A 21,068-nucleotide genomic window follows, 5' to 3' on the forward strand; every position below is an offset into this window, starting at 1 on the left:
TTTCAAGCATTCTTGATGAAAAGACCAGAGCTGAATAGAAAATTTGACTTTCAAATACAAGATTCAAGTGCAACATTAAAAAGTAAACAGAAGAGAGAAATCATAAGAGATTAATTAAGGTTGAACTGTTTATATTCCTACATGGAAAGATGATATTTGTAACTCATGAGACTTTTGTCAATATTAGGGTAGTTGGAGGGAAAAAAATTATATGTATGTATATAGATAGCTAGATAGAGGGTACAGGGTGAGTTGAAGATGAAGGGGTGATATCTGGAGAATAAAATTAAGGAGTGACAGAGGCTTATACTAGGAGAAGGAAAAAGGGAGAGGTAGATTGGGGCAAATTATCTCACATGAAACTGACAAGAAAAGGCTTTTACAGTGGAGGGGAAACAAGGGAAGATGAGAGGGAATGAGTGAATTTTATTCTCGTAGGATTTGGTTTAAGGAGGGAATAACATACAAACTCAATTGGGCATGGAAATCTATCTTCCCCTACAGGAAAATAGGAGGGGAAGGGGACAAGAAAGCAGGGGGATGATAGAGGGGAGGTCAGATGGGGGAGGGGTAATCTGAAGAAAACCCTTCTGAGGAGGGACAGGGTCAAAAGAGAGAATAGAATAAATGGGGGCAGGAGAGGATGAAGGGAAATATACTTAGTTTTTCACAATACGACTACTATGGAAGTGTTTTGCGTGACTACTATTGAGTTGTTTGCCTTTTCAATGAGGATGGGTGGGGAGGGAGGAAGGGAGAAAATTTGTAACCCAAAGTTTTAAAAACACATATTAAAAAAAATGTTTTTGTATGTAACTGGGAAATAAGAAATACAGGAAATGGGCTATAGAAATCTATCCTGCCCCTACAGGAAAATAGAAGGGAGGGCAGATCAGGGGAAGGGGTATACAGAATGCATGCCATCTTGAGGTGGGGGGAGGGATGAGATGGGGAGAAAATTGGGAACTCAAAATCTTGTGGAAGTGAATGTTGAAAGCTAAAAATAAATAAATAAAAAGAGAGGAGTGACACTGTAAGCAAATTAGAAAAACAAGGAATAGTCGGCCTGTCAGACCTATGAGGAAGGGAAGAATTCATGACCAAACAAGAAACAGAGCACATTATGAAATATAAAATAGATAATTTTGATTATATTAAAATAAAAAGCTTTTGTATAAACAAAAACAAATCAATCAACATTAGAAGGAAAACAAAAACTGGGAAACAATCTTACAGCAAGTATTACTGATAATGACCTCATTTCTCAAGTATGTAGAAAAAAGAATACAAGCCATTCCCCAAATGACAAATGGTCAGAGGATATGAGCTGCTAGTTTTCAGATGAAGAAATCAAAGTTATATGTAGGCATATGAAGAAATGCTCTAAATCACTTTTGATTAGAAAAATGCAAATTAAAACAACTCTCAGGTACCACCTCACACCTATCAGATTGGCTAATGGACAAAAAAGGAAAATGATAAATGTTGAAAATGATGTGGGAAATTTGGGAAAGAAAGGTTCTGTTGGTGGAGTTGTGAACTGATCCAACCATTCTGGAGAGCAATTTGGAACTATGTCCAAAGGGCAACCAAACTACACATATGTTTTCATTTAGCAATATCACTACTAAGTCTGTGTCCCAAAGAGATCATTAAAAAGGAAAAAGGCCCTAAATGTGCGAAAATATTTATAGCAGACCTTTCTGTGACGCACAATATTGGAAAGTGAGGGGATGCCCATCAATTGAGGACTAGGTGGACCAGGTATATCAATGTAATAAAATAACATTATACAATAAGAAATGATGAACAGGCAGATTTCAGAAAAAAAAAAACCTGAACAGACTTGGATGAACGGATACAAAGTGAAATGAGCAGAACCAGGAAAACATTTTACATAGTAACAGCAACACTGTGTGACAATCAACTATGAATGACTTGGCTCTCCTTAGTAATACAATGATCTTGGGGCAGCTAGGTGCTGCAGTGGATAGAGCACTGGCCCTGGATTCAGGAGGACCTGAGTTCAAATCCAGCCTCAGACAGGTAACATTTACTAGCTATGTGACCCTGGGCAAGTCACTTAACCTATTGCCCAACCAAAAAACAAAAACAAAACAAGTAATACAATGATCCAAGACAAGTACATAGGACTCATGAAGAAAAATGCTACCCTTAACCAGATAAAGAAGTAATAGACTCTGAATGCAAATCGAATAGTATTTTTTCACTTATTTTATTCTTTTTATGTATTTTTCTTTTGATCTGTTTCTTCTTTCACAACTGTGACTAATATGGAAATGTGTTTTACATGATAATACATGAATAACTTATATCAAATTCCATACCTTCTTTTGAAAGGGGGAATGGTAAGGAGGAAGGGACAAAAATTTGGAACTCAAAATCTTGTAAAAATGAATGATAAAAATTGTATTGATGTGTAATTTGGAAAAAAAGAATACTATTTAAATAAAAGAAAAAAGTAGGAAAACAACTTGAGGGCATTTATTATACCTGTCCGTAACCTCTGAGTTGTACCTCTGTCATGTTTTTTATAACGGTAGCAACACAGAGTATCAGTATCTCTTTAGAATTTTGGCTATGAATGCCTCCCCTTCTATTTCCTTTTTCTCTAGTCTTTCAAACATTTATAGACCACATCCAATAGCACATAAAACTAATAAACCTGCTAATATCACCTTGAAATTCTTTACTATGGGCATACTTCATTTTGGGGTACTTCACTTTCTTACACTTTGCAAATACTTCATTTTTTTTAACTGAAAGGTTGTGACAACTCTGCCCGCAGCAAGTCTATTGGTGCCATTTTTCCAATAGCATGTGCTCACATCTTGTCTCCATATCACATTTTGGTAATTCTTACAATATTTCAAACTTTTTCATTTTGTTGTTGTTCAGTCATTCAGTTGTGTCTGACTCTTCATGAGTCTGTATAGACTCAAGGACTGCAGCAAACCAGGCCCTTCTATCTCTACCATCTCTTGAAATATGTCCAAATCCATGTTTGATGCCTCCATGATACTATCTATCCATCTCATCCTCTGTCATTCCCTTTTCCTTTTGCCTTTAATCCTTTTCAACATCAGGGTCTTTTCCAATGAGTCCTGTCTTTTCATTAGGTGGGCAAAACATTTAAGCTTTAGTATTTGATCTTCCAAGGAGTAGTCTGAATTAACTTCTTTAAATATTGACTGATTTGACCTCCTTGCTGTCCAAAGGATCCTCAAAAGTCTTCAGCACCACAGTTCAAAATAATTCATTCTGTGGCACTCAGCTTTACTTTTAGTTCGACTTTCATGGCCTTACGTTGCTACTGGAAAAACCATAGCTTTAACTATTTGGACTTTTGTAGGTAAGCAAAATGATGTCTCCACTTTTTAGTATTTCATTATTATTATTATATCACTTACGGTAATCTGTAATCAGTGATCTTTGATGTTACTATTGTAATTATTTTGGGGTGCCACAAACTGCATTTATATGAGGGTGAATTTAAGTGATAAATGTTATATGTCTTATGACTGCTCAAACAACCAGATATTCCACCATGTTTCTCCTTCTCCTCTGGCCACAATATTGACGAATATTATATAAACTTAGTTGATAAAGAAGCGGCAGAGTTTGAGAATATTGACTCTAATTTTGAAAGTTCTAATGTGCGTAAAATGCTAATAAACAGCATCACATGCTACAGAGAAGTCTTTCACAAAAGGAAGAGTCAATCAATGTGGCAAACTTCATTGTTGTCTTATTTTGAGAAATTGCCACAGATACCCCAACCTTCAGCAACTACCACACTAGTTAATCAACAGCCATTAACACTGAGGAAACACCCTCTACCAGGAAAAAGATTACAACTTGCTGAAGGCTGAGATAATGGTTAGCAATTTTAATAATAATGTGTTTTTAACTAAGGTATGTACATTGTTTTATAGTCATAATACAATACCTACAGTATAGTACAAACATAATTTTATGTGCTCTGAGAAACTAAAAAAGATTGTGTGACTTGCTTTATTGTAATATTAGCTTTATTGCAGTGGTCTGGAACCAAACCTGCAATATCTCCAAGATATGACTGTACTTGAATCGAGAAAGCATATACTTAATTGTATTTAATAAGCACAGTAAATACAACAGTAGATATATTGAGCGTAACCAATATTTGTCATGTATTCTTGCTGGCTATGTGTTGGTACCTTGTGGAGAAAGTACTTTGTTCTAAACCTGATAAAGGCAGCTAAGATAGCTTATAGTAAAATGATAACTTTCAATAAGTTATCCAGCTTGACTTCTCTGTGGAAGCACCAAGCAAGGTTTATGCACAGTTATGTCTAGACTGAAACCCAAGAGAATTTTACAATAGCTCTCATTCAATATCATTGGAAATCTCCTGAATCATTTAGGTTCATACTTACATTGTGCTTTGTGAGGTTTGAAATATTTGTTGCTATTGCTTGTAGCCAATCAATGCAGTCTTCAGCAGAGAGACACTGAATTATTCCACTACAAACCCCATCCACAGCAATTACTTGAAAAGCATTCTGCCTGTAGATATATCATGAGAGGTCAGATCAGAAAACAATCTTATTTATCTAAACATTCATCTCAAGATGAGATAAGACTTGTTAAAAATATTTTCTTCCTAACAATGTGACGCATACATTCTGAACCTTATAAATGCTTAAGTTTGAAAGTGGAACAGTAAAGGTGAATCTAGGCAACACATAATTTCAAGACAGTAGAAACTTCTTGACAGAAAAACAAATATTTGGCAGCACTGGGGATAGAAGGGTTAATTATATTCATGGCAGAAGTCTCAAGAAAATTTAAAATGACTCTAATCAATGAAGAATTAGCCATGCAAATTCACACAGAGAGGATATGCCATTATTTTTGTCTACTTTTCAAACCACTTGTTGGTTTGTAGTATCATCAAATACGTAGGAGGGGAGGTCACTGACATAATGATTATGGAGAGAGACCCAACTACACTAATCTTTTAAAATCATAGAAGTACTTGATTTAGATCTATAAAGTGACCTTGGAGATCATCTCCTCCAACCTTCTCCTTTTACAGAGAAGGATGTAGTTCTTCTATTTACTGCTTGACCTTGGATAAATTGCTTAACCTTTCTGGGCCTCAACTTGCCCAACTGTAGAAAGAAAGGGTTAGATAGGGTGGTCTCTTAGGTCCCTTCATGGTACAAAAATTTGTATCTTATTCCCTATGCAAACTTAATGATTTTCAGTAATGACCAAAGTTTTCCTTAGAATGAAATGAACAGTGTCTAAGTACCCCTTATGGGCTTTCATTGATTATGTTTTTGTTTAAGAAAATGAAATGATCCTCTTCTAAATTGCTTATGAAAATGCTGTAGAATTCCAAGTTACTCCCCACAGATTTAATTATTCCATTTTACATTGTGCTTTTGCATTGTTTAGACATAAGCTAGGCACAACAGAAGTGAAAGATACTGAAATGAATGGAAACCATCCAAGCCTTTCATGCCTCTTTGTTCTACTATGTGCATTTGCCACAGCATATTGGATTGCATAACAAACCACATTTAAGTTCCAAGCAATTAGAAAGCAATGGAAAACTTCTGCTGTTCAGTGTTCAAAATGCTATAAAAGTTGTACACATTTCTCAGTTTTCAGTAAACATCCTTTTTGGCTTCCATCCTGAAAAAAGCTTTGGTGGCTTTAGATCCATGGATATTAGATATTACTTCATTTCCCAAAACAAACAAATAAAAAAAAAGCCCACAAAGCATATGGTGGGTACAGAATGCTTCATTAGGCATTCTGCCACTCTCCTCCTCTCCTCTTTGTGTTCAACTCATAGCTCATAACTTGGACACACAATGATGCCACTGGAATATGAGATCTTATTTTTACATGAGTCCTGGTTCTAATCTCCTGGATATATATTTCATGATTTTCCTTTTATAAATCAGGGATATCCTACTCTACCCCAGTGGGAAGTAAACAAAAATTATTTGTAATATAATGTTCTTTTGAGAATATGTCAGGGCAAACCTATGTGAGGGTCTGGGAAGCAATAACTTTACACAACTTTCTTTGCTTTGATAACAATGATCAACAGAGTGAGACATTTCAAAAGAAACTTCAGAATTCAATTCATCAATTTATGGAAATATAGAACTAATGGATGCATGGTAATACGTACATTTCTCACCTCCCTGCTAAGAGCAAAGGTTCTTAATCTGGAGTTGATAAACTTAAAAAAAAACCTAATATTTTTTTTTACCAAAGAATTAGTTTTCCTTGTAATCCTATGTATTTTTTTATGCATTTAAAAATATTATTTTGAGAAAGGGTCAATAGGGATGACCAGATTTCCATAAAAGTCCATGAGATAAAAAGTTAAGAAATTCTGGCTTAGTAGAATTAGACATCATGTAATGTAAAAGAAAGCATATTTTTACAAATATTAGCTTCATGTGAAAACAAAAACATCTGTGCAAAATCACTGATATTATTAGGTAGTAATATCTGATTAAAATAATATTCACTTACAGCAACCTTTGGACTATTAAATTATATAATACACTTATATACTTACAAATACATATACACATGAGTTCCTAGATATAAATAATTTCAAAATAAATTTGTAACTCTGAAGAAACCTATATTGGCCTCTGTATCATTTTTCTCATTCTCTGAATCAATTTTCTGCACTTTGGGGTAAATCCTTTTGCATATGCTAAATGAATTGTTTAGAATATTTCTTGTTTTAAGTGTAGTCTCTTGTCCATGTGGCTTTTTCATATGACTGGATGAGTTAAGAATTCAGAATTATTTTACCACTGGAAGTTTAAGTGACTTGTCAAAGGTTGTTAGAAGATGGACCTTAATTAATTAATAAAGGTAGGTAAGTCATATAGCCTTCTTATGTTTCAATTTCCTCAATTATAACAAAAATATAATTGTCATTTCCCACATCACTGTTGTCTCCTGTGCTACACTCAAGGTAGTGTTGACTGGGCTTGCAACTCTCCCATACTGTCAAGTATTATTTGGCTCATAATTTTCCAAGACTTGTGTTTACTCTTCAGCGACAGATATCACAAAAGAAAAAAAATAGATGTTTGCATTTAATTTAAAAAAGATAGAATTATTGGACATGAAGTAAGCAGGAATAGTTAATCTATTTAGTTTATTTATAGTTTGCGGGACTCTTTATGAAATCAACATCCTCCATTACCTATTTATTTAGTGGAAAGGGACATTAAACTCTAAAAATATTTTCTGTCCTCTTGAGAACACTCAAACTGTTTTATGATTCTTACCTTAAAAAGAAATATATCTGCTAGAAAACAGCTACATAATTAAAGTGTTATGGAAAGTGTAATTTTGCCTGTATATTCTTTATTTGCCATTTAAAAAAATATTGCTTTCAAATCTCTAAGGATTTCTGCTTTTGCTTCTGTCAAAAAGAATTACTCTTAAAGACTGTTGAATTTCACAACAATTTTCAGTAATTAAACTCAAAATTGTAGTCTTATTTTCTAATAAGTGGACTAGCCTACAGTTTGCAGTCTCTGCTCCCACTTTGAGGTAGACCCATACAATATTGATCTAGAAATATAATGTTGTTACTTAGTAAGTTTAGCCTAACCTTTAGACACTAACTGAACATTATGGTTTTAGAGCTGGTTATTAAATTATTGTTGGCATAATCCAAATCAAAATGCACTACATGAATTTTCAGAATTCAGCTATTTTTGGTTTGAGAGGGGGAAAGGGGGAAGGTCAAGATGGGAATCCATGGTACTCTGAAGGACTATCTAGGCTTATATTTACCATTATTGAAATTCTTCAGTCACCTTTATTCAGCATTTATATGAATGAAGAGTTATCTGTGGAAACAAAAGCCTCCATCTCTTTACCCAGACTTTTATAAATAAATAAATGCCTTTCTATGAATACAATTGTAGTTAAAACTTTCTGGATTTAATTTAATCCTTTTGGAGGGAGATTTGTTCTTGAAAACATATTGAGCATATAAATTGGCTGTTAACATTCTGGCATTATTTTCAGAATTAGATTTGTGTCTGCATATGTATGATGTAGCAGCTAGATGTCTAGCCTTAAAGTTAGAAAGACCTGGATTTAAGGTCCATCTTCTAACAACCTTTGACAAGTCACTTAAACTTCCAGTGCTCCAGGCAACTCAGTAGGGCTGGAGGGCAGAGCAGCGGCAAATAAGCATTTCTTGGGGAGGTTCTCTACACTGGAAATTACCATATGCAGATGAAATAGCATGATTCTAACAAAATCAATGTGTCCTTACTGATATTTATATGAACTTAACTTCAAAAATATAGTAACAACAGTAAGTAATAGCTACTATTTTCATAGCACTTACTATATGCCAGGCACTCTGCTAAGTGCTTTACAATAAACATCTCATCTGATCCACACAACAACCTTGGGAAGTCAGTGTTGTTATTATGTCCATTTTACAGTTGAGGAAACTGAGGGAAGTAGATGTTAAGTGATTTGTTCAAGGTCACACAAATAGTTAAGTGCTTGAAGCCAGATTTGAATTCAGGTGTTCCTGACCCCAGGCCCAGTGTTTTGTTCATTGTACCATGTAGCTGCCTCTAAACACAATATAATATTTACTCATATATAATATAATGAAACTTAAAAATAAGATTCTACACAACTCTATAAAGTTTAATATTTACTACATTCAAATTATTTATTCAGATAGTGGAAGATCTGATACCTGATTCTGATTAATTTCCAGATAGTTTTCATTGATGCTTGTAGAGTTATCAATAGAAAGACATGATATTTGCAGAACTAGACATGAAATTGGCACTAACTTCCTTAACTTTGGGGGCAGCTACTTAGCACAGTGGATAAAGGTCTGGCCTATAATCAAAAAGACTCATCTCCCTGAGTTCAACTCAGGATGGGATGAGGATGGGATCTAGACCCCAAAAAGGATAAATCCTGGACTTTCCCAGGTGGCCAAGTCTCTGGCATTCACCTGAGGCTATGATTCTATCAACTGGCCTTTCATTGTGGCTACACCCAATCTCCCCTCCATTGTCTTATCTCTCTATGACCCCCAGGCATTTCCCACACTTAATCCTAGCTAGGCTCCATTGTCCAGGTCCCAGGAGTTCTATTCACCCCAGCTAACTGGCCACTCCCATCCAGATCTCCTTAGGCCCCTCCTCCCATTACTCCAAACTACTTGGCCACTCCTACATCCTTCCCACAGGCTTTCTGTATATAAGGTCCATCTTTTCTCCATTAAGGGACTGGAATTCTTATAATCTAGCCTTTGTTCAGATTCCTAAAATCTAGCCACTGCTTAGATTCTTATAATTTAGCCACTGCTCACTCATTTTCAGACTCCTTAAGAATCTGCCCAATATGACAATGTTGTAATCAACCTTGTTTTTGGCTGAAAGAAGGCATGGGTCGAATTCTTTAGGGCAGGACTTGTATGCTGTGATTTTGGGGTCCCAGCACCCCTAAACCCCTAAAACATATCAGGCTTAGACACTTAGTAGTTTTGTGACTATGGGTACATCATTTAACCCCATTTGCCTGAGTTCCTCATCTATAAAATGAGCTGGAGAAGGAAATGACAAACCACTCCAGTATCTTTGCAAAGAAAACCCCAAATAGAGTCACAAAGAGTTGGGCATGGCTAAAATGACTGAACAACAACAACATCCCTGACTTTACTCATACAATCTTCTAAGTTTTATTGCTGTCTTTTCCTGCCATTTTTTTTATAACTTATAATCAATATTCTTGAATTTCCTTTTCAAACTAGAATGATATTTCCTTTCACAAAAAGAAGCAGGAAAGACTTTTCTTTTTACTGCACAAAAACAGCTGAGTCATGATGAGGATGGGAACTAAATCCCCAAAACGAAAAACACTGGACTTTCCCACATTGCCAAGTTTCTGGTGGACAGTCTCCCAATTCTATTACCCTTAACCTAGCCTAGCCCTCCCTATTGCCCATTTTCCACACTTAATCCTAGCTAGGCTCCATTTTCCAGGTCCCAGGAGTTCTGTTCACCTCAACTTACTGGCCACTCCCATCCATATCTCCTTAGACCCCTCCTCCAGTCACCCCAAACTACTTGGTCCCTGCTATATCCCTCCCACAGTCTTCCTGTATATAAGGTCCATCTTGTCTCCATTAAGATGCTTAGATTCTTAAAATCTAGCCACTGGTCAGATTCTTATAGTATAGCCAATAGCTTACTAATGTTCTGACTCCTTAAGAGTCTGCCCAATATGATGGATGTTCTAATAAAACTTGTCTTTGGCTAAAAGAAGGCTTGGGTTGAATTCTTGTGGGCAGAACCCATGCATTGTGATATTGGGGTCCCACCACCCTGAACCCCTACATCACATCAAGTCAGAGCCAAGCAAATATGGCCTGAAAGATTTCTTGCAAATTTACATCATTTTAAAAAGGAATTTGTTGTTTTAGTCATGTCCAAGTTTTTGTGACCCCATTTGGGGTTTTCTTGACAAGGATACTATAGTAGTTTTGTCATTTCCTTTTCACTTCGTTTTATGGCTGAGGATATTGAGGCAAAAAGTCTTAAGTGACTTGCCCAGGGTCACACGGCTATTAAGTGTCTGAAGCTGCATTTTTAGTCAGGTTTTCCTGACTACAGGCTGGGTATAGTCTGAGCCCCCTAGCTGCCCCTTAAGAAGGAATGTCCTTCCTCCAGAGGAACTGAGTAGTTACAGAGAATCTCTAGTGAGTGTGGAAAGACATGCATTCATATCTTGCCTCTGATATTTACTACCTATGTGACTTTGGTCAAGTCATTTAATCTCCCCAGGACAAAGTTTATTCATCAGTAAAATGAGTGAGTAGTACTAACTAGTCTTTGAAGTCCCGTCCAGATATAAATATATGGTCATTTAGAAAAAAAAGAAATCTACCTATCCATTTAAAAGCAAACAAACAACAATAACAATAGCAAACTATGCTCTGGGGCTGTGCAGTTGTCAGCTATTTCTCCATCTCTTTTGAGTTTAAGTGGTTGTTAAGGATTGATCCTGATATTTAAAGCTGGCTTTAAAAATATTCAGAAAATTTTTCAAAATAGTTTCCATTTCCTACCAATAAAGATGAAGTTAGATAAAATTTGCTTGCACACATTCACCACACACACACACACACACACACACACACCCAGGCAACAAGTTTATAAGCATATTTTCTTGTCAATATAAAATTAATATGGAGCCACTCACCTACACAAATCTGATCCAGGGAGGTACTGGAGAAACGTGAATGAAGTAAGGGGATTAATCGAAGGTCACACCATCTCTTTTCCCATCTCAGACCTGGTGAGGTTGGCCATGAAGAGCATGATAGAGTATCCTGAAAAGAATTCAGAAGCTCACAAACTTTTCTAAATGTGTATTAATGAACATGTGTTATTGTATACTTTTTGAAATTTTTTGTCACAAACATCTCTCAATCTAAAGAAAAATGTTTCTCTAAAGGGTCAATATTTTTATCATATTCTAGTAGGACTGTAGCTACAAGTAGCAATTTGTTCCTCATCATTTTATGATCAGATGAAAAATGATTAATTATATCAAATGATGTTCAAATCTATATACGGACAATATCTGTGACATAGAAATAAGAATCAGTAATATATGACTGAAACTATGAGAAAATTCAACATTTCTATGAACCTCTCAATGAATATTTTAATATTTAAGATTTTTTAAACCGAAACTTAAATTCATTTCTTTATTATTGATATTTATAAACAAATCACAAATATTCCCTATATTAAGGATCTGGAATTCAGGGTCCCTGACCTTGTTGTTTTTAAACAATATTTTGATAAATATATTTCCATAGAAATAGTTTCCTTTATAATTCTAAGTATTTAATTTTGTATTTTTTTAAAACCATGCTGAAAAGAGTTCCATAGGTTTCATCATATTGCCAAAAAAGCCCATGTCAAATACAAAAAAAGAATTTCTGGTCTATATGATAACTTTTTCATATAATTGAAAGTTATTAAGTCACTTCTTAGATTTTTGACCTCTAGTTCTTAGTCCCATGACGATGAAGGGAGAAAAGATTATGAGAAATCGAGGAGAAAAGAAGCCAGAGCTAAAAAGAGTAAAGCAATGCAACAGAAAAAAAAAAGAATAAAGAAATAGGAAAGGAAGAATAAATGACAGAGAAAGGTAATTTAGATTTAAAATAGGGGTGGCAGCATGGAAGAAAAATGGTGGGATTAAAATAAGTATGCAATATATACAATAATACAGCCAACACTAAATCCAGTAAAGTTAAAGTCCTATTTTGGTGTTTCTTGAGAGCAAATTCTGGGAAGTCCTATACTAAGCTAGAAAATATTTCCCTAAGGCCCAGGTATAGATTGTGTGTCTGTATATAATTCTAACTGAGCTTGTCATCTCCTCCATTGAGTAAAAGCTCCTTGAGAATAAGAATTGTTTTTTCATTCTTCGTATCTGTTTTCCCATGGAAGCTAAGTAGCCCATTGTATAGAGTGCCTGGCCTGGCCTCAGGAAGACCTGAATTCAAATCCAGACTCAGACACTGAATAATTGTGTGACTCTGGGTAAGTCACTTAACCTGTTTGCCTAAGTTTACTCATCCATAAAATGAGCTGGAGAAGGAAATGGCAAACCACTCCAATATATTTGCCAAGAAACCCCCAAATAGGGTCATGAAGAGTTAGACATGATTGAAAATAACTGAACAACAACAAAATCTGTATTCCAATACCTAGTACAGTGCCCGCAACATCATAGGCACTTAATCACTACCTCTTGACTGATGGTTTTTTTGACAACTCATGAAGACACTGTACAAAGGCCTCAGTCACTATCCACATAGGTAGAAAAAATGTCTATGTGCAAATTAATCACAGATACCTGAAACAGTGAATTAGGGGAACCAAATCAGCCAAATACATTTAAGATAATATTCCAGTTCTTGAATATTTTCAGTGATGCCTATAATAATAGTTCTTAAAACAACCTTGAAAATTTTTTTAAACTTCTTTCTTGGATACCTCGTGTACCAGGTACCCTTGTCATGGCAAAATAAAAGTAATAATTAGTGGAGGATTTTTTGGTTTGGTCCTTATTTCTGGAATAGTTTTTTTTTTCTTTCATTTATATGGAGAACTCCTGTTCAGGAAGCTCCCATCCCCAAATGAAAACAGGAACCCGTTTCACCATTTAAAATCTCAGAATGTAGTTGGGGGACACTGAGTACATAAAAAGCTAGGCCTAGAGTCAGGAAAACTTGAGTTCAAATTTGGCCTCAGATTCTTAGCATCTGTGTGACTCTGGCCAAGTCACTTAAGCTCTCTTTACCTCAGTTTCCTCAATTGTAAAATAGAGATAATAGCACCTCCCTCACAGGTTTGTGTAAGGATAAAATGAAATGTTTGTAAAGCACTTAGTACAATGCCTAGCACATAGTAAGCACCATAAAATGTTAGATATTACTATCATCATCATCATTATTATTAGTTATTATTATTAAATACTTTGTATAGCATGATGCAGCCATTATCCAGGACTTACATCCAGTTCATCCTGACTCCAAGACATTCCTTTGTTTCTCAAAAATACTGATATCTACATAGATATAAATACTGACATAGAATTTTAATTCATAAAGAACTATATAATACAAATATTTATATAGATATTTATACAGTACAGATAATTATATAGAAATGTAAAAGTTTGTGAAGTGGTACCAAGATGTCAGAACAGAAGAAGCACTAAAGCTAACATCTCCCAACATTTCCCTCCAAATAACTTTAAAATAATGCCTTAAATCAAATTCTAGAGTGGCAGAGCCAACAAAAAGTTGGGGTGAGACATTTTTCCAGCCAAAAACAACGAGGGAGATTGGAAAGAGAGGTCTGTGACACTGGGGAGGGGTCTGGCCCAGAGCAAATGTGGTGAAAACACCAGCTGTTAGCCTTTGAGGTGGAGGCAACAACAGCAGCAGCTGATTCTGTAATCTTCTTCCCAGAGATGATAAGGAGAGTGGACAACTCAGCATCAGAGTACAGGGGACCATTCTTCAAGTACTGCAAATGGATAGGGTGCTGTTTAGTAATACTATTGCACATACCCACTTCCAAGTAGCAATTCCAAGGTAGAGAAGAGCACTTGGTACAGCAAGGGAGAAGGGGCTCTGAGGAGCAATAGCATTTGCATCTACAATGAAACAGGGTCTCTTCCTGTGTAAGAAGGAGAGTACAGACCAGGAGAGCAGTGACCACACCTCTGCCCAGAAGACACCACCTTGTAAACACTGAAAAATTCCAATTTTCCTGAGCTAGCTTTGAAAACAGCAGTGTGAAAGCTTGGGACAGTACTCTTCCTCCACGATGGGAACAGATTCCAATTTAAATACAAAGTTCAAAGTTAAGAAATAGGATGGAAAAATGAGTAAACAATGAAAAAGATCATGAAAAACTGGATGACAAGGAAAACAAAGATACAAATTTATAAGCAGACAATGCTACAAGCAAAGCCTCAAAAAAAGTGAATTGGACACAAGTACAATAAGTATTTCTGAAGGAGCTAAGAAATCATTTTCAAAAAATCAAATATGAGTGATAGAGGAAAAATTAGGTAAGTAAATGATATCAAGGCAAGACAATTAGGAAAAAAAAATTAACAGCTAGGAAAAAGAGGCACAAAATACTGAAGAAAATACCTTAAAAAAAAGAATCAATCAAATGAAAAAAGAGATACAAAAGCTCACTAAAGAAAATAATATCTTAAAAATTGGAATTGAGTAAGTAGACATTAATGACTCCATGAGGCATCAAGAAAAAAAATTAAAGTCAAAAGAATGAAAAAAAAATAGAAGAAAATGTGAAATATTTTATCAGAAAAACAACTGATCTGCAAAATGGATCTAGGAGAGATAATTTAAAAATTATTGTATGACTTGAAATCTGTGATCAAAGAAAGAGCCTAGACATCATATTTCAAAAAGAAAAAATTAAGGAAAACTACCCAGATATCCCAGAACCAGAAAGTAAAATAGAAATTGAAAGACTCCATTAATCACCACCTGAAAGAGATACTGAAATGAATACTCCTAGGAATAGTATAGTTAAATTTCAGAGCTCTCAGGTCAAAGAGAAAATACTTTCAGCAGCCATAAGGAAAATATTCAAATATAATGGAACCACAATCAGGATCGCACAATATTTAGCAGCTACTACCCAAAAGGACTAGAGAAAGTAACATGATATTACAGAAGGCAAAAGAGCTAGGATTACAACTAAGAATAACCTATCCAGCAAAACTGAGTATAGTCCTTCAAGGGGGAAAAAAGGGTATTTAATGAAATAAAGGACTTTCAAATATTGCTGATGAAAAGACAGAACTGAATAAAAAATTTGACTTTCAAATACAAGACTCAAGAGAATCATAAAGAGGGTAGACATGACACAGAAATTATAAAGGATTCAATCAATTTAAACTGTTGCTGTTCTTATATGGGAAGATGATACATGTAACTTCTAATAAAATGATTATTATTAGCGCAGTTAGGAGGATTTTACATAAACAGAAGGTACGGGAGTATGTCAATTATTTTGGGAGAAGATAGAAAACAATGGATGGGTGAGAATGAGGGATACCCTGAGAGAAGGAAGTGAGAGGAAGTATGGGAAAAAATATCTCACACAAAATAGGTGTGCAAAGAAGAGCATTTATAGTGGAGGGAGAAATGATTGGGGGTTGGGAAATGTTTAAATCAGGAATGGGGAACCTGCAGCCTTGAGGCCACATGCAGCCCTCTAGGTCCTCAAGTGTGGCCCTTTGACTTCAAGAAGTTTGGATTCTGTCAAAGGGTCACACTTAAGGACCTAGAGAGATAGAATAGATAGAATAAGATAGAAGAATAGATAGAAGACAGAATAGATTAGAAACCAGAATCCAACAATATGTTGATATAAGAAACACACTTGAAACAGAGAGGCATACAAAGTTAAAATAAGGGACTGGAGTAGAATATATTATGCTTCAGCTGAATTAAAAAAGGTAGCGACAGCAATCATGATCTCAAACAAAGCAAAAGCAAAATAGGCCTAATTAAAAGAGAAAAGCAGGGAAGCCATGTTTGATGAAAGGTACATAGAAATTGGAGGAATATCAATATGAAATATAAATGCGCCAAAATAACATAGCATCCACATTCTAAATCAATTAAAGTAGGAAATAGACAGTAAAACTGTGATAACTGGGGGAACCTTATCTTTCCCTTCTAAAAGTTAGATACATCTCACTATAAAATAAGAAAAAAGCTAAGGAGATGAATAGAATCTTTAAAAAAGTTACATGTGATAGATCACTGTGGAGGCGGAGGGAAATGAATGGGAATACAAAGGATTATACCATTTTCACAACTGTACATGACACCTTCACAACAATTGTATTAGGGTATGAAAACATCATAAACAAAGGCAGAAAAGCAGAAATACTGAATTCACCTGTTTTAGACCATAAAAAAAAAATTACATTCAATAAAGTACCATGGAAGCATCAATTAAAAATTAATTGGAAAGATAATAATCTAATTTTAAAGAATGAGCCAAATAATAAATTTTACAAACTACCACTAATTTCATTAAAATGAATGACAACAATGAGACAACGTACCAAAATTTGTGTGATGTAGCCAAAGCAGTACTTAGGTGAAATGTTTTATGTCTAAATGCATATATCGATAAAAGAGAGAAAGCATGGATCAATGAAATGGGCATATAACTAATAAAACAAGCCAAAGAACAAATTAAAGACCACAAGTGGAAATACTTAAAATCAAAGGAGAGATTATTAAAATTGTAAGTAAAAAAATTGAACTAATAAATAAAACTAGGAGCTGGTTTCATGGGGGGGAAAAGATATAGACTATTATTCTGTCTAGAAAGAAGAAAAACATATTACCAGTATTAAAAAAAAAACAGTTAAAAGGATGAAAGAACCCTAAATGAAAATGAAATTAAAGCAATTATTAGGAGTTGTTTTGCCCAATTATAAGGCAAAAAATTTACAATCTAAGTGAAATGGAAGAATATTTACAAAATATAAACTGCCCAAATTAACAAAAGAGAAAAAAAATGCTTAAATAGCCCTATCTTCAAAAACAGAATTGAACAAACCATAAATGAGCTCCCTAGAAAAAAATCACTGGGACCAGATGTATTGACAAATTAATTTTTACAATATTTAAGGAAAAAAATAATTTCAATACTATTTTGTTCAGTTGTTTTAGTCATATTTGACCCTAATTATTACCCCTTTAAGGGTTTTCTTGGCAAAGATACTAGAATAGTTGTCATTTCTTTCTCCAGCTCATTTTGCAGATGAGGAAATTGAGGCAAATAGATTTAAGTGACTTGCCCGGGGTCTCATAGCTAAATGTCTGAGGTTGGATTTGAACTCATGAAGAGAGTCTTCCTGACTCTACACCCTGTGCCACCTAGCTGCTCACAGTACTCTCTCTCTCTCTCTCTCTCTCTCTCTCTCTCTCTCTCTGTCTCTCTCTCTCTTTCTCTTTCTCTCTCTCTCTCTCTCTTCTCTCTCTCTCTCTCTCTCTATATATATATATATATATCTGTGTGTGTATACATATATGTATATATATACATATATATGTACATATATATGTGTATATATATGTGTATGTATATATATATTTATATATATATATCTATATATCTATATATCTATCTATCTATCTATCTATCTATCTATCTATCTATCTATATATACACACACACACACATATTTTTTGAATAGGTAAAGGGGTTCTACCAAAATCCTTTTATGACACAAATATGTTTTTGATACCTAAACCTTATGTAATGCAGAACATTATTTTGCCATTTAGGTAGTAGGGCCCTTTAAGCCATGGAAAGCAAAAGTTGGTGCTTAATCTTGCCCCAGACCTCTTTTCTCCTAAATCTAAACAATAGTGAAATGTACTCTTACATAGCTCAGCATAGCCCATACCTCCAATGCAAATGGATAAGAAAGCTTGCAATATAATTGCTGTAGATAATTATGTTTATCAGAGACCAGGACACCTGGTCTAGTTTGTGTGATCTCTGACCTGTAATGTTGTGGTGCTCAGGTGCTTGTGCTTGTACTTGTGCCCCAATTTCTCCCTAGTCTCAGAAACACTGTGTCTGACAAACACTCCCCAGCCCAAGGACACTGTGCCTAGCAGTTATTTGTGCATGGGCCTCAGCATGACCCTTATTTCTCCCCCTGGTACAGCTACACAGAGCTGGGCTGCTCAGGCCCCAGCCCTCAGATCATGTCTCTGGAAGCCTCCCAATTCCTTAGTAAGTTCCTGTGTTATGAGAAAGCCTTCCCTTGTTGCAGAGCATACTTTTATCAAGACAGAGGGAGAGGGGTGCCCTTGGCCAGCCCAAGGACTCTTCCTCCTACCAGATTCCAAAGATCCATCCCCCTCCCTGTCTGGTATACTCCCTGTACTTTCCCATCCATAGCCCCCAAAGACACCTGCACCTTTGGATTACCTCATCAGTGTTCCTGGCATTTCTTTCCCATGCTCTTTTCCATATAAACCCTAGCTCGACCCCTGATTGGGGCTGCTTGATTTGGATGTGCATACCCCTTGCAGCCGCGCGCTAATAAATCCACATTTTAAATTACATCTGGGTCTCGCTCGCTGATTTCTCGGTACAACACTTAGAGAACATAAACAGAGAAAGAAAACTATAGATCAGTTTCCTTAATATCAGTATAAAAGTTTTAAATAAAATACTACCAAGAAGATTACAGAAATATATAACAAAGATTATACACTTTAATAAGGTGGGATTTCTACCAGGAATGAAGGGATGGTTCAACATAAGGGAAACTATCAGCATAATTGACCACATCAAAAACAAAAACAACAAAAATCATGTGATTGTCTCTATAGATACAGAAAAAGCTTTTGACAAAATACAATAGCCTTTGCTATGAAAAACATTAGAAAACATAGGAATAAACTGAGTATTTCTTAAAATAAGTAGTATGTATCTAAAACCAAGAGCAAGCATTAGTTGTAATGGGGATAAACTTGAAGCCTTCCTAAGAAGATCAGAGGTGAATGTGAATGTTCATTTTCACCACTATTATTCAATATTGTATTAGAAATGCTAGCAATAAGATATTAAAAAGAATTTTTAAAATTCTATTTTGTAAATTCAATTTAATTTTATGAAAAATTCTAGGCCCTACTAATTCTACTTTTTCTCACTTTTGAGCTATTCATAAATGGCTTCTTTTAGGCCCAGGAAAATTGGCTTATTTTCCTAGCTTTTATTTAAAACTCTCAGTTTAATACTAGATTTTGTATGCAAATTAGTAGAAGTCAAGGTAATTTTTTTCCATTATATTTTAATAGACTCTAGCCACAATATGTTTCACTTAGGGAACTTTTTTTTTGTTCTTCTATCTATGGCAAACTAAGGGCCACATGTATGATCTTTGCAAAATGGTTCTACTCCTTTACTTTAAATAGTATCAAGATGTTTTTTTTTTTCCTGCTAGCAAATCTCCAGCAGGTAAGTCATTTCTCCATGGTACAATTATTCTTGAAAATTTCAAAGTGCATTTCTATCAATCAGCATCTATCAAAGCACAGAGAACACTTAGTTAAGATTCAAGTCATCATAGGTTGTAAATGGGTTAAGTCTGACTGATCAGTGAATTGCTGACATTGATTTTTTTCTTTCTTTTCTTTTCTTTTCCTTTTTTTTGCTAGTCATAAAATTTTGGGGATAAGATTAGTAATAGAATATTTCCCCCCATGACTGTCAAATGTCTTACAAGTGTAAAGTTTATTGTTCATTATCACAATATGTGCAATTGAGGAATTCACCATTTTCCTACATTTTAAATGTCATTAAAAATGATTATTTGAATTTTTCAGGTTCTTTTGTTATTATCACAAATAAAATCTTGAAAAATACAGACTTGGTTATAATTCTGGGTGTAATAATTAAAATTTAGCTGAAAGCAAGGATTAAAAAAATGATGTTTTCAGGCTAAATCATGGTCTGTATCTCATAAAATGAAATATGAGTCCAAAACAATTCTTCAAATATAAAATTCCAATCAATAACTTCAAAATGAACTGCTTATAGTCATGATGGCAGAGGCATCAATTGATAGCAGTTTCTTTGAAAACAATTAGAAAATATTAGGAGACTGAAACCTCAATATGAATCTTAAACCCAAAAATCAAAAGTGAAAAGAATCAGTCACAAAGCTAATTAAATCATAGGCTTCATCATAGCTAGCATTTATATCGCACCTTAATGTTTGTAAAATGCTTTACATATGTTAATTTATTTGATTTTTATGACAACAGTGCAAGATGGGTGCTATTATTTTTCCCATTTTACAGATGAGGATACCGAGAGCCAGAGGTTAAGTTTCTTGCCAGAATCATAAAGCTAGTTAAGTATCTGAAGTCAGATTTGAATTCAAGTCTTCTTGACTCCAGGTCCAGTACTCTATCTACTATGCCACTTAGCCTTCTTGATATGTATATTGTCCAGATGGAGGCAATATGAAGGAATTAGTTGATTAATAAGGCTCTATTAGTAGTTATCATTTATTGATAGATAATTTAGAGTATACATATATCTTTGTAAGAATAAAGTAATCATAAGATTAATTTAGATATTATAAGACTTTTTCTAAAGATTAAGTTCCTCTTCCAATCTTAATGGATAAATTCTCATTTTCTCTAACTCCCTAAAGATCCCTTTTTGTTAGTCAATCTACAAGTCCCTTAAAAAGTAATACTTCAAATTGCAAATACTACAATGCCTTAGATGGAGAGGCTGATAGACTCAGGTAAAGAACAACAGATTCAATAGTCATCCCACCCTATAAATGCCCAGATATACCTAGACACACCTACACTCCAAATGTTGGACATAATACTTTCA

At 34.8% G+C, this 21,068-nt stretch overlaps 1 protein-coding gene across 1 annotated transcript in view; it reads right to left on the bottom strand.

Annotated features, from left to right (window-relative positions):
- SNTG1 (syntrophin gamma 1) overlaps window positions 1-21,068 on the bottom strand; it is a 489,887-nt gene that overhangs the window by 319,247 nt on the left and 149,572 nt on the right. The window contains 3 exon segments of the mRNA XM_078151780.1: window positions 4,440-4,569; window positions 11,305-11,335; window positions 11,338-11,434. Of these exon segments, the coding sequence (XP_078007906.1) occupies window positions 4,440-4,569; window positions 11,305-11,335; window positions 11,338-11,434 (258 nt within the window).

This window comes from Phascolarctos cinereus, unplaced genomic scaffold (assembly GCF_003287225.1).
Source record: "Phascolarctos cinereus isolate Bilbo 61053 unplaced genomic scaffold, phaCin_HiC Scaffold_4;HRSCAF=312, whole genome shotgun sequence".
Taxonomy (NCBI): domain Eukaryota; kingdom Metazoa; phylum Chordata; class Mammalia; order Diprotodontia; family Phascolarctidae; genus Phascolarctos; species Phascolarctos cinereus.